Below are 14904 nucleotides of genomic sequence, written 5' to 3'. Positions count from 1 at the left end.
TCCCAGTTCTAAGTGCTGCAGATCTAGCAGTTATCTGACTGCTGAGCTCTATATAGCCCCGCCCCCACCACTGAGTGACACCATTCTGCCCATGTACACTGACAGCTGCCAAACAGTGGTGGGGGCGGGGTTATACAGAGCTCATGAGTATGGAGGGCTACATGGCAGCAGGTTTACTAGTCCTTGAGTTATAATCGCCTGCTGATAAAACAGTGATTTTATCAAACTTACAGAAAGCAGCCCAGAAAGGGATACCTTTCTTGACATCTGTCTCTACATTGTGCTGCTCTCAGATTAGGTGGCAAAAACCTGGTGACAGATTCCCTTTAAATGATAAACCCAGGCCTAGGTTTAAAATTCTTTAAAACAAAAAAATACAGAACACATAGAAACATTCTTTCCAGGAAAACAGTCTTAACTTATTTATGGCATAACACAATAGAAAATATCTTTCAGCATTACATGGAATGTAATTATATTACGCACCTACTGGAGTATGGTGGAAGGCATTAGCGGCAGCAGTTGTCATTTTGGCCAATACTAGTGTCTAATATACAACCATATAATGTTAGCATATCATACAACCGGCCCGAACCCTTAAAGGAATTGTCGTGCCTTATGACATCCGTGATAGGCCATCAATATGGGAATGGTGAAGGTCCAACTGATCAGCTGTTTTCTGTCTGGGGCTGGCCAAATCTAAATAGGTAATAGAGACTCAGCTGAGATCTAGTCTCTCGGATAGGAGCTGGTGTGCAGTTCTTGGTGAACGGAGCCATGCTGTTCTGATTTCGCTCACTGAATCTACTCAACCTGAAAACAGCTGATCGGTGGGGAAGCCGGCTGACAGGCGCCCACCAATCTGATATTGAATATGCAGGAAACAAAAAGCCTGGAAAGGCCAAAGCGTTACAAAATGTTTCAACACCCAATGAATTGGAGCCCCAAATACATGCATTAAAAAAAAATGTCCCCAGAGGTGGACAAACCCTTTAACCACATATAATAAACAATAAAGGGGATCTAAAAATGTTGTAAAGCTCATTTATACCAAATAACCAACAGAGCTGCCATCTAATTTGTTGGGCATCACCTTCAATTTACTTTCATTAACAAACAGACCCTTCCAGACATAATGGAGTAACATACGGTCCTACAGGGGAACACTTACCTCTGCGGCATTCTCATCAAAGTACTTTTTCTTCATTTTGGGATCCCAGTCCAGTGCAAGGTAAGAGCTTTCTATGATAACAACAGATAGTGAGTCCATTATACAGATCTTTCTACATGTAAGGCATGTATGACCAATAACTATACGTCAGCAATATATAAACGAGCTCTCACTAAGTATCTTACAGCAGGGTAAAAAGACTCCTCTCTACATTTCTAAGGAGTATTTATGGGGCTAGGAGAAGTATATAATTTGCAAACTTTTACATTTGTAATACTGACGAATACATAATGTTAAGATCGGAATATTAAGGCATGGAAACATGGCATCTCAGGACGATGGTTCCATGCGTAAATAGAGAATCATTATATACCATACAAAGACTAGATGTCATACTTAGAATGAATATGGACGGAAGCAGGCGGGGCGTCCTCACAAATATAACGGTAAACCGGCGCAGCTTGGAACAGAAGCAGATGGGGTGTCCTCATAATTAGAACGGTAAACCAGCACTGTTTGGGACAGATGCAAGCAGGGCGTCCTCACAAACACAACCGTAAACTGGCGCTGATTGGGATGGAAGCAAATGGGACGTTGTCATACACTGCGGCCTGTTGTATTCTATCAAACAGCTTTATAGTATTCCATATCCAGTTAGGATATGATCTGGTGGGTTCTCCCATTACAAAATATGATGGTATATCAACAGGATAGGTCAAGTCGATCAGATCTATAGCCATAGAATAGAAAAATCCCTTAAAGTTGTGCAGCAATTAAATCCACTCTACATAGGTCTGTTTATAACCTTATATACCCTGCAATATTTTAGCCCCAATGTTCCTTTCATACCGTCAGCTAGACACAAACCAGACAGAGTAGTCACTACATACAGTGATGCACAAAGACATTTTTCCAACACACATGGATGCACTCATACGCACATTCATCACACACATGGACACACTACTCTCTACATTCACCACACATACCTACATTCATCACACACATGGACGCACACATACCTACATTCACTACAAACGCACACATACCCACATGCACCACACATACAGCTTTGGCAAAAATTAAGAGACCACTGCACAGCTTTATAAAAATCACCATCTCTACATGTCTGACAGCCACTCCATTCCAGTGTCAGTTCAATTCCCACCAGAGTACGCCTCATTCTACTTAATGTGCTTCTGATTAGGAGATCACCTGAACCAAATCTTATTTAGCAATGGAAAGTATAGAAAACCCTGCTGTGGTCTTCACAATCCTCTTACAATAGGACAAGCTGGATGGCAAAACAAGTACTAGTAATATCCCAAAAGTAATAGGAATGAAAAAATAACTTAACCGTGCCAAATGAGTTGAAAAGAAAAGTCTTAAGTGACGAAAAGAAGGGCTCAATTTTGGCTTTACTAGCAGACGGACACTGCGCGTCATGTTGCCTCCATCCTTAAAATTTCTAAGACGGCAGTCCATTACAACAAGGTCAAGCAGCAGACATCGGGAACAACAAAGCTACAGACTGTCAGAGTGCGAAAACGACTGACCGTAAAATACCTTTGATATGACTTGCGCTTATTTGTTAAAAAAATTGGACATTTGGCAAAAATGTTGAAAATTTCGCAATTTTCAAACTTTTGATTTTTATGCCCTTAAATCAGTCATATCGCACAAAATAGTTAATAAATAACATTTCACATGTCTACTTTACATCAGTACAATTTTTGAAACATTTTTTTTTTTTTCATAGGAAGTTATAAGGGTTAAAAATTGACCAGCGATTCCTCATTTTTCCAACAAAATTTACAAAACCATTTTTTAGGGACCACCTCACATTTGAAGTGAGTTTACAGGGTCAATATGATGGAAAATACCCAAAAGTGACAGCATTCCGAAAACTGCACCCCTCAAAGTGCTCAAAACCACATCCAAGAAGTTACATGCTTCACAGGGACTGAAGCAATGTGGAAGGAAAAAATGAACATTTAGGGTATGTGCACACGTAGAATGGTCCACTGTGGATTTTTCCCGCAACAGATTTGATAAATCCGCAGTGCAAAACCGCTGCGGTTTTTACTGCGGATTTATCGCGTTTTCTATTGCGGATTCCTGCAGTTCTGCAGTTTTCTATTGGAGCAGATGTAAAAACGCTGCGGATTCCACAAAAAGAATTGACATGCTGTGGAAATAAAACGCTGCGTTTCCGCGCATTTTTTTCCGCAGCATGGGCACAGCGTTTTTGGTTTCCCATAGGTTTACATTGTACTGTAAACTCATGGGAAACTGATGCGGATCCGCAGCTGCGCAAACGCTGCGGATCCGCAGCAAAATCCGCATCGTGTGCACATACCCTTAACTTTTTTTTACAAACATTTTACTTCAGAACCAATTTTTTTTATTTTCACAAGTGTAAAAAGAGAAAATGAACCACAAAATGTGTTGTACAATTTCTCCGGAATACGCTGATACCCCATATGTGGGGGTAAACTACTGTTTGGGCGCATGGCAGAGCTCGGAAGGAAAGGAGGGCCGTTAGACTTTTCAATGCAGAATTGGCTGGAATTGAGATCAGATGCCATGTTGCGTTTGGAGAGCCCCTGATGTGCCTAAACAGTGGAAACCCCCCACAAGTGACCCCATTTTGGAAACTAAACCCCCCAAGGAACTTATCTAGATGTGTGGTGAGCACTTTGAACCCCCAAATGTTTCACTAAAGTTTACAATGTAGAAGGGTAAGAGGAGAAATTGGACCCCAAAAATTGTTTTCCAATTTGCTGTGAGTACGCTGGTACCCCATATCTGGGAGAAAACTACTGTATGGGCACACGTTGGGGCTCGGAAGGGAAGTAGTGACGTTTTGGAATGCAGACTTTGATGGGATGGTCTGCGGGCGTCATATTGCGTTTGCAGGCCCCTGATGCTCCTAAACAGTAGCAACCCCCCACAAGTGACCCCATTTTGGACCATCCAAGGAACTTATCTAGATGTGTGGTGAGCACTTTGAACCCCCAAGTGCTTCACAGAAGTTTATAACGTAGAGCCATGAAAATAAAAAAATTATATTTTTTCCACAAAAATGTTTTCACCCCCAATTTTTTTATTTCCCCAATGGTAATAGGAGTAATTATTCCCCCAAAGTTGTTTTGCAATTTGTCCTGAGTATGCAGATACCTCATAAGTGGGGGGGGGGGTAAACCACTGTTTGGGCACACGGCAGAGCTCGGAAGGGAAGGAGCACCGTTTGACTTTTTCAACGCAGAAGTGGCTGGAATTGAGATCGGACGCCATGTCGCGTTTGGAGAGCCCCTGATGTACCTAAACAGGTGAAACCCCCCCAATTCTAATCCCAACCCTAACCCCAACACACCCCTAACTCTAATCCCAACCATAACGCTAACCACAACCCTAACATCAAAACACCCCAAACCTAATCATAACCCCAACACACCTCTAACCCTAATCCCAACCCTAACCCTAATTTTAGCTCCAACCCTAACTTTAGCCCCAATCCTAACCCTAATTTTAGCCCAACCATAACCATAACTTTAGTCCCAACCCCAACTTTAGCCTAACCCTAACTTTAGCCTAACACTAACCCTAACTATAGCACTAACCCTACCCTGCTTTATCAGTTTTTTATTTTATAACAAGATCGCTGACTGGCACAGCTGTTGGCAGCAGCACTTGTCACACTACTTCTCCTCTAATCTCTCACTGACAGGAGATCAGAGGAGAAACAGCGTTATTATGAGGCAGATCGCTTGGGAGTTTGTTGCTACAACAAACTTTCCCCAGTGATTTGCCTCATTGGCTGGTGTGATGCTACCGTCATCCGGACCTGTACCAATCAGGTCTCGATGAGGTCGGGGGTTATAGGAGGCATCGTGCACCAGAATCCCCACATCATAAAGGTATGTGGGGGGTCCCGGTGAGCACAAAACCGCTGACCGTAGACAAATGTCGGCGCTAGCAGGGCTTTGTGCATTTATCTAACGTCGGCAGTCACAAAGTGGTTAATTGTTTCCAGAGCTGTATCTACATTCATCACACACAAAACGCACACATAGACACATTCCCCACACGCACATGGACATACTCCTATCTACATTCACCACACACATATGGATTGCACACATACCGACATTCACAACGCACATTGGAGCACTGATCGCTAAATTCAGCACACCAGCATGGATGCACAAATATCTACATACACCACACACCTACAGTACCTACATTCACTACACGCATGCCTACATTGACGCACCGCTACGAATATTCATCACACACATGGCTGCACTAGCAAATATTCACCACATACATCGATGCACAAACACAATCACCACAGACATGAATGCTTTTATACAGATGCTCCCCATGATCAATAACAGTGGTGGAACCCCTCAGCCCTCCACTGTCTGCAGTGACAGACCAGTAAACCGTCCATAAGTGAAAGATGCAGACCCTGGCACCTCAGCTAGCATTTTGCTGACTGTAGTAAACAGCTGAAGGCCCCAACCACCATAACGACCGTGACCATGGCATATTTATCCAGGGTTTGGACTAGATGACAAATCAGCCTCTTCCACAGTCAACAGTGATAATAATTAGAAGGAAAATGGGGGTCACAGATGCACCTAAGCTCAGTCCCAGCATGCTCAATCTCAGCCTGCAGGAGTGGTGGGATCAATAAATCCCCCCATATATATGGGATTAGACGGGTACAGTTTATAGTATCTCTAAGCCAAAGCTCACTGCTAGGAAGCAATGCTTTAAGGAACAGGTTAAGGAGCCAGTCTCATAGTTTGGGAAGTTTCAGGCATCTCCCACCCACCCCTGATATATTCGCCCGTGAAGCGCACTAGACAGGAGAATACAGGGGCGAGGAGTTTGGGTAGCACAACACACTGTATTACGCAGCAGAGGAAAGTCATTCCTCTATTATAAATAGGAGCTGTTTGACAGTCCACAATTATCATCACGAATAAAAAGCTTTTATAAAAACGGATTTCCTCTTTTGAATACCGGCCGCAGTACTAAAGAGGAAAACACCCTGCACAAACAAGGATGACTCCTATGCAGGAGTTAACTGCAACCACTGCGTAATACTGAAAAAAAAAAACACGGAACTTACCATCTAGCCTGAGTTGTCTGTCATCAAATCTGATGTATCGAGTGTCATCTTTGATATAACTGATGTCCGCGTTGCCCAAGTTAGTAAACTGGAATGTAAACAGGCGTTTTTTCTGCCCCGTGGCCGATTGTCCTTTGCAGGTGTCTTCGCACAATCCATTTTCGGAGTCATTATCTCCTCCCACAGAGTCTTCTGACTGACTGTTCTCATTCTCTGAAGGAAGCTCCTGATCCTGGCTAGACTCGTCATCGGGTTCATCAGTTTCCATTTCACCTTGGAAAACATTCACGGTTTGATCACAATACTGATAACATGGCCCTTTGTACTGAGTACACGACAAAACATGGGAGTATTCAGACGAAGGAAAAGCTGTGCAGTGTACAACTAATAATAATAATCGGCAATGACTACAGCATTCTACATTGCATTTAGCTATAACATTTATCGAAAATAAAGACAGATGTAGATTAAAAAAAAAACAAACATAAAAAGTCCTGGAAACATTAAGCTATGAAAGGTAAATGGCTCATCAATTTGTTTGGGTGCCTCATGACTTGTATTACGCTCTTTTCTCACAGAGAAACCCAACATACTGGGGGCTTCACTAAACAGCACACGTTATGTGACAACTGAACACCTACCTAAGCTGACTGAGCACATTCATATCACCTTTCATACTACTATGCTATGGATTCTCACACATACTGTCACGTTTTAACCTGCTCCAAGCAGAAGGTCCCTCAGTGGGCCCAGGAGCATCCACATGCTTGTTTATCTCAGGGCACTTGTTAGATACCCCAAGTTGTATTCTGACAATTGATTGAAAATGCAATCAGAAAAAAAAATACCACTGAAATAACAGGTTTATAAAGGGAAATATTTCAATAAAAACGACATCTAAATATTGTAGTTTGACAAGTGCTTAAAAGGAATCATGTGCGTCATTAGATTCATCTCACCAATCAGCAATCTTAAGGTACCGTCACACAACGATATCGTTAACGATATCGTTGCTTTTTGTGACGTAGCAACGATATCGTTAACGAAATCGTTATGTGTGACAGCGACCAACGATCAGGCCCCTGCTGGGAGATCGTTGGTCGCTGGGGAAAGTCCAGCACTTTATTTTGTCGCTGGATCTCCCGCTGACATCGCTGAATCGGCGTGTGTGATGCCGATTCAGCGATGTCTTCACTGGTAACCAGGGTAAACATCGGGTTACTAAGTGCAGGGCCGCGCTTAGTAACCCGATGTTTACCCTGGTTACCGTTGTAAATGTAAAAAAACAAACACTACATACTTACATTCCCGGTGTCTGGTCATGTCCCTCGCCTTCAGCCTCCCGCACTGCCTGGTGAGCGCCGGCCAGCCGTAAAGTACAGCACAGCGGTGACGTCACCGCTGTACTTTTCGGCCGGCGCTCAGTCAGTGCGGGAAGCTGAAGGCGAGGCACATGACCAGACACCGGGAATGTAAGTATGTAATGTTTGTTTTTTTACATTTACAACGGTAACCAGGGTAAACATCGGGTTACTAAGCGCGGCCCTGCGCTTAGTAACCCGATGTTTACCCTGGTTACCCGGGGACTTCGGGATCGTTGGTCGCTGGAGAGCTGTCTGTGTGACAGCTCTCCAGCGACCAAACAGCGACGCTGCAGCGATCGACCGTTGTCGGTATCGCTGCAGCGTCGCTTAGTGTGATGGTACCTTTAGGCTATGTGCACACTTTGCAGATTTCACTGCGGATTTTTCCGCAGTGGAATTCCAAAATCCGCAGTGAAAACCCGTCACGGTTTTTAATGCGGATTTATCGCGGTTTTTACTGCGGTTTCTTCTGTGGATTTTCATCTGCAGTTTCCTATTGGAGCAGGTGAAAATTCGCAGAAAAGAAGTGACATGCTGCGGAACGTAAACCGCAGTGTTTCCGCGCGTTTTTTTCCGCAGCATGTGCACTGCGTTTTTTGTTTCCCATAGGTTTACATTGTACTGTAAACTCATGGGAAACTGCTGCAGATCCGCAGCAAAATCCTCAAAGTGTGAATATAGCCTTACTCTACAAACAGATTGCAGGTCTTATGCTCCTGATCTGGTGTGCAAGGGTTCATTCAGTGGGTGCATTCAGTTGACAGCGAACGAAAAGGGTTATTGCACCTTAGTCCCATAAATAACTCAAAGACTCCCCTCCAGACTCATACATACTTCTAAGCAGGGGTGGGATTCTGAGCTGCTTCGTCCCATGCAGTTGTTAAAATAACAGCCAGATCCCAAAATCAGTTGCTGGCTAAATTGTAATCTGCTGCTCTCAAGGCAGTCTTTTATTGGCAGCAGTATAGACCACCTTTAACATGGCCGAAACCTCTTCCTTAATGGCGGCATGAATGCTCTTGCTCAGCTGCGACTCAACATTCCTTCATGTAATCATTCCGTCTGCGTGCCACCACCAGAGACCTAAAGTTCTGCCTCAGCGTGCCAAAAAGAGCCCTCTACTACCACCAGAGACCTAAAGTTCTGTCTCAGCATGCCACAAAGAGCCCTCTACCGCCAGAGACCTAAAATTCTGCCTCAGTGTGCCACAAAGAGCCCTCTACTACCACTAGAGACGTAAAGTTCTGCCTCAGCGTACCACAAAGAGCCCTCTACCATCAGAGACCTAAACTTCTGCCTCAGTGTGCCACAAAGAGCCTTCTACTACCACCAATGACCTAAAGCTCTGTCTCAGCGGCACAAGGAATGTCAAGTAGCTGCATGGGAGGTGCAGAGAAAAAAAAGAGAAAACAAGAATGATTTCAGAATAATTTTTGAGATATATACCGGTATATGTACGAATGCGTGCGTGTGTGTCAAGTTAATTGGATACTTCGTGACTATTCGTTCCAGTATTATTCTCTCTCCACAGACCCTATCTCATATAAACAGTGCTTGTGTATATGCTTGTAGAATATATACTGTATGACAGACCTTGACATTGTACTGATCCATGGGCCTTACTGACAGCCAAAGGGTGGATTCAATAGCGTCCCACACTATGCAGCCGCCTCCTTCCTGGCATCTACAATTAATTTATTCTAATTCACAGTACACTGTGGGAAGTTATAGGGACATCAAGCTGTGCCGTAACGGACATGTATGGGGACATCACACTGTATATAAGGTTTTTATGGGGGGCTGTGTGGAGATATACTGCATGAGGGCATCATACAGTGTGGTGGGCTGTGTGGGAACATCATACGGTGTGAGGGTACATTGAACAGTGACAGTGTAAGAGGGTTTGTGGGGACATCATTTTGTGCTGTGAGCTGTTGATTATGGTTCAAAGGCTGAGTAACAGGAGCAGAATAATTTGCCACTTTCTATAAACTTTATAAAAAGCAGTAAATTAGATGGGACATTTTATAAGTATTAACAGTAGCAGCGAGTCACCAGACTTAATTCTGCTCAAGATTAAGTGCTAAAAATTTATCTAAAACATTAATATAAAAACAATAATAATACTGAGCAAAAATAAACTAGGTCGGTTGGATTGGCCCTCCACAACAATCATGGTCTTCGGTGTGGGCCCTTGGGAATATAAATACCTGACCCCTTCTTAAGGATGTATATGTGAAACATGTAGATGGTGTGTGTATGTGTAGTGATGTAGTTTTTATGTATAAAGTTGTGTATAAGCGATTTGTGTGTAACATATTGTACTATATATATATATATATATATATATATATATATATATATATATATATATATATATATATATATATATACACATATATATATATACACACACACATACATATACACACACACATCTATAGCTATGTATCTATATATCCATCTAATCAATCTATATATATATTTATATATATCCATATAGAATACATGTGTAGATTTATACATGTCGGATGTATGTGTCTTTATGTGCACCTAATAACAGCAGATTCTTTGTATTTGTGTCCTGACACTGCATACCTTTTTGTTCCTCAATTTTGGAAAAAAAAAATTTGAATATTTGAATCCCATCCCTACTTCTGGAAACCTGGTCATGTTACATGATGAACACCACGGGCATTCACTCTAGAATTTATTTTACAATCATTCCAGAAATGTAGTAATAGTAAGTCATGGAAATGACAAGAAATGTATCCATGAATCCCGTACATTCCCAGTGGCGTTTGTCGGCTTCCTTTCTTAGTGACAGTTGTGTCCCTTCATTGACATTACTTACTTGGGGAACCCTCTTCATGGATACCATTTGGGCCATTGCCGTTTATGGTATGTTCTTTATTACAGTGTAAAGGGCCATCACTTTCCTCACTGTCGTTTGTGATTTTTACATATCGGCTACACACAGTAGAAAATAAAAGGAGAAAGTAAAGTCACACACGAGAAGTAATAGATCGCCACATCTACATAGTCCATCCACAGCACAGCACAAGAGATGGATATTTGGAAACAAGACAGCACTACATAAATCTGCTTAAAAAACGAGGTCTGTTTCTTGGAATACATACCACATCCTCACTAAGAGCAAGTTATACAGCTTATCTTCAGTGATGTTTCTAGGCACGGTTAGAAGAAAAGGTTGGCCAAACAACGTTGATCCATGGTGATGGCTGTAACTGGTATGACGGAACTTCTCTCGGAGATAAATAGGAATTATCACCTGCTCTGTTTCTTCTGTCCTGTTGATGGACGTTTCAAATCTATAAGAATAAAGTATACAGTTACATACAGATATATAATGTATACAGGATTAGCAGCTCACCAAGATGAAGACCTCGGTTCTAAGCAGGAGTTCAGACGGAGGGTGCCGTATCCGCTGGTCATAGCAGCCATGTTCAGAAGGAAAAAAAAAAAAAAAAAAAGATTCCATTGGGACAATCCAATCCGATAATAAAACTATTCTTTATTGGAGAAGTTTAAAAAAGTTTAAAAAGTCCCCGAAGCCTATTAGGGCCGATGGAATCTCATTTTTTCTTCTGCTTTCTGTACACCGTTTACAAGCAGTTAGCATATACTGTGCATTAGGCAGCCCCCGACTTCAGATCTACCTTTTGAGGAGGTCACGCAAAAAAGTCCATGTGAAGAGGGCCATCGGGGACTTTCCTTGGGTCGTTCACTGACACTTTACTATGGGGGAGCACCTCATACTATCTACTGTTGTCGTGGGTTAACTGCCTTTTGATAAGTGATACACACATGTAGCTAGAGGTCAATTGCCATGAAAGGGCTGTCAGTATTATTTATCACCCCAGCCAATCAGCTGAATGAAGGGACCATGGTATCAGAATCGTTCCCCTCTCCCTCCCTCCCAAGAATAAGCTAAATGAAGAAACCATAGCATCAACATCGTTCCCCTCTCCCTCCCAAGAATAAGCTGAATGAAGGGACCATGGCATCAGCATCGTTCCCCTCTCCCTCCCAAGAATAAGCTGAATGAAGGGACCATGGCATCAGCATCGTTCCCCTCTCCCTCCCTCCCCAAGAATAAGCTGAATGAAGGGACCATGGCATCAGCATCGTTCCCCTCTCCCTCCCTCCCCAAGAATAAGCTGAATGAAGGGACCATGGCATCAGCATCGTTCCCCTCTCCCTCCCAAGAATAAGCTGAATGAAGGGACCATTGCATGAGCATCGTTCCCCTCTCCCTCCCAAGAATAAGCTGAATGAAGGGACCATTGCATGAGCATCGTTCCCCTCTCCCTCCCAAGAATAAGCTGAATGAAGGGACCATGGCATCAGCATCGTTCCCCTCCCCCTCACAAGAATAAGCTGAATGAAGGGACCATAGCATCAGCATCGTCCCCCTCTCCCTCCCAAGAATAAGCGGAATGAAGGGACCATGGCATTAGCATCGTTCCCCTCTCTCTCCCTTGCCCCCTCCCAAGAATAAGCTGAATGAAGGGACCATGGCATCAGCATCGTCCCCCTCTCCTTCCCTCTCCAAGAATAAGCTGAATGAAGGGACCATGGCATCAGCATCGTTCCCCTCTCCCTCCCTCCCCAAGAATAAGCTGAATGAAGGGACCATGGCATCAGCATCGTTCCCCTCTCCTTCCCAAGAATAAGCTGAATGAAGGGACCATGGCATCAGCATCGTTCCCCTCTCCCTCCCTCCCCAAAAATAAGCTGAATGAAGGGACCATGGCATCAGCATCGTTCACATCTCCCTACCAAGAATAAGCTGAATGAAGGGACCATGGCATCAGCATCGTTCCCCTCTCCCTCCCTCCCCAAGAATAAGCTGAATGAAGGGACCATGGCATCAACATCGTTCCCCTCTCCCTCCCAAGAATAAGCTGAATGAAGGGACCATGGCATCAGCATCATTCCCCTCCCTCCTCCCAAGAATAAGCTGAATGAAGGGACCATGGCATCAAAATTGTTCCCCTCTCCCTCCCTCCCAAGAATAAGCTGAATGAAGGGATCATGGCATCAGCATCGTTCCCCTCTCCCTCCCAAAAATAATATGAATGAAGGGAACATGGCACCAGCATTGTTCCCCCTCTCCCTCCCAAGAATAAGCTGAATGAAGGGACCATGGTATCAGCATCGTTCCCCTCTCCCTCCCAAAAATAATATGAATGAAGGGACCATGGCATCAGCATCGTTCCCCTCTCCCTCCCTCCCCAAGAATAAGCTGAATGAAGGGACCATGGCATCAGCATCGTTCCCCTCTCCCTCCCTCCCCAAGAATAAGCTGAATGAAGGGACCATGGCATCAGCATCGTTCCCCTCTCCCTCCCAAGAATAAGCTGAATGAAGGGACCATTGCATGAGCATCGTTCCCCTCTCCCTCCCAAGAATAAGCTGAATGAAGGGACCATGGCATTAGCATCGATCCCTTCCCCCTCACAAGAATAAGCTGAATGAAGGGACCATAGCATCAGCATCGTCCCCCTCTCCCTCCCAAGAATAAGCGGAATGAAGGGACCATGGCATTAGCATTGTTCCCCTCTCTCTCCCTTGCCCCCTCCCAAGAATAAGCTGAATGAAGGGACCATGGCATCAGAATTGTTCCCCTCTCCCTCCCTCCCAAGAATAAGCTGAATGAAGGGACCATGGCATCAGAATCGTTCCCCTCTCCCTCCCTCCCCAAGAATAAGCTGAATGAAGGGACCATGGTATCAGCATCGTTCCACTCTCCTCTCCTTCCCTCCTCCCAAGAATAAGCTGAATGAAGGGACCATGGCCTCAGAATCGTTTCCCTCTCCCTCCCTCGAATAAGCTGAATGAGAAACCATAGCATCAGCATTGTCCCCCTCTCCCTCCCAAGAATAAGATGAATGAAGGGACCATGGCATCAGCATCGTCCCCCTCTCCCTCCCAAGAATAAGATGAATGAAGGGATCATGGCATCAGCATCGTCCCCCTCCCCCTTCCAAGAATAAGCTGAATGAAGGGACTGTGGAGTCAGAATTATTTTTATCCCCCCTTCCAGCCAATGAATGAATGGACCATGGCTTTAGCATTGTCCCCCTCTCTCTACCCCAGCAATAAGCTGAATAAAGGGTCTGTGGGGTCAGCATTGTTTACTCATCACATCCTGGCCAATCAGCTGAAAAAAGGGACCATGGCATGGGCATTTTTACCCCCCTCCTGTCCAACCAGCTGAACGAAAGGACAGTGGTGTCAGCATGATTTTCCACTCCCTGCTAATCCCCTGAATGAAGGAGCCATGGCATCAGCACCGTGCCCCTCTCCTCCTCCACCACCACCAATAAGCGGAATGAAGGGACTGTGACACAAGCATTATTTAACCCTCTCTGCTAATCAGCTGAATAAAGCCACCGTGGCGTCAGCATTGTTTTCCATGGCTTGGTGTCATACATGGTTCTGCAACTGTACTTGAACCAAGCTCTGACAACCATTTTTACCACGCTGTGCTTTCATAAACAACAAAGACGAACATGCGGTTTTGAAATTATGATGGCTTATCCCATGTATAGAATTCTGGAAATTCTATTATCTTTTATTTGGTTTCTTATACTTCTGTTACATTTTACACTTCGCTCTGGGTACACGTCACTTCTCAGATGATACTCATAAACCTACACATAGATGTCATCCCGCTCCATAATGCTACTCAAGTTTTCATCCATAGCAAATATCCTGTGAAATCGATGATTGTAAATATCTGTGACTACCATCTGAAAAGAAAAACAAAACAAAAAACGTTCAGTCAGTTCCTTAAGAAGATGAAGAAAGCACAGGACAATCCTTCACAATACAGACTGTACCTTCTCTGGAGGAATATCAGATAGAGAAGAAAGGGCTGTGCAAAGGTCCATAATGTTTCCAATCTTTGGAACAACTACTTTGTACTAAAAGAAAAAAATACAAAAAAATAAAACTCTTTAATAAAATATTTATCCTTTTGTAATATATTGATTGTAATTAACCTCTTAAAGGGGTTTTTCCCCAGGAACATAGTACACTTTAATCAGCAGATCTTGGAATAATAATAATCTCCACAATTGGATGTGTTTACATAAAATGTCCCTGTGCTGAGATAATCTTATAAATGTTCCCCTGCTGTGTACTGTGTAATGGCCGTGTCTGACCGTACAGGGACATGGTCTGATCATACCACAGCT

At 43.7% G+C, this 14904-nt stretch overlaps 1 protein-coding gene across 6 annotated transcripts in view; it reads right to left on the bottom strand.

Annotated features, from left to right (window-relative positions):
- Positions 1 to 14904, bottom strand: part of USP15 (ubiquitin specific peptidase 15) — a 127909-nt gene that overhangs the window by 27382 nt on the left and 85623 nt on the right. For all 6 annotated transcript variants that reach the window (XR_011320727.1, XM_069764506.1, XM_069764510.1 and 3 more), the window contains 6 exons: positions 14548 to 14631; positions 14363 to 14457; positions 10819 to 11010; positions 10533 to 10648; positions 6315 to 6587; positions 1172 to 1242 (listed from right to left, as the gene is read on the bottom strand). Coding sequence is in view for 5 of the 6 variants with exons in the window: in XM_069764506.1 (XP_069620607.1) it covers positions 1172 to 1242; positions 6315 to 6587; positions 10533 to 10648; positions 10819 to 11010; positions 14363 to 14457; positions 14548 to 14631 (831 nt within the window). In the remaining variant the exon portion in view is untranslated. The remainder of the gene's footprint in view (positions 1 to 1171; positions 1243 to 6314; positions 6588 to 10532; positions 10649 to 10818; positions 11011 to 14362; positions 14458 to 14547; positions 14632 to 14904) is intronic.

This window comes from Ranitomeya imitator, chromosome 4 (assembly GCF_032444005.1).
Source record: "Ranitomeya imitator isolate aRanImi1 chromosome 4, aRanImi1.pri, whole genome shotgun sequence".
NCBI classification, from domain to species: domain Eukaryota; kingdom Metazoa; phylum Chordata; class Amphibia; order Anura; family Dendrobatidae; genus Ranitomeya; species Ranitomeya imitator.
This window is presented reverse-complemented; position numbering and strand designations above follow the sequence as displayed.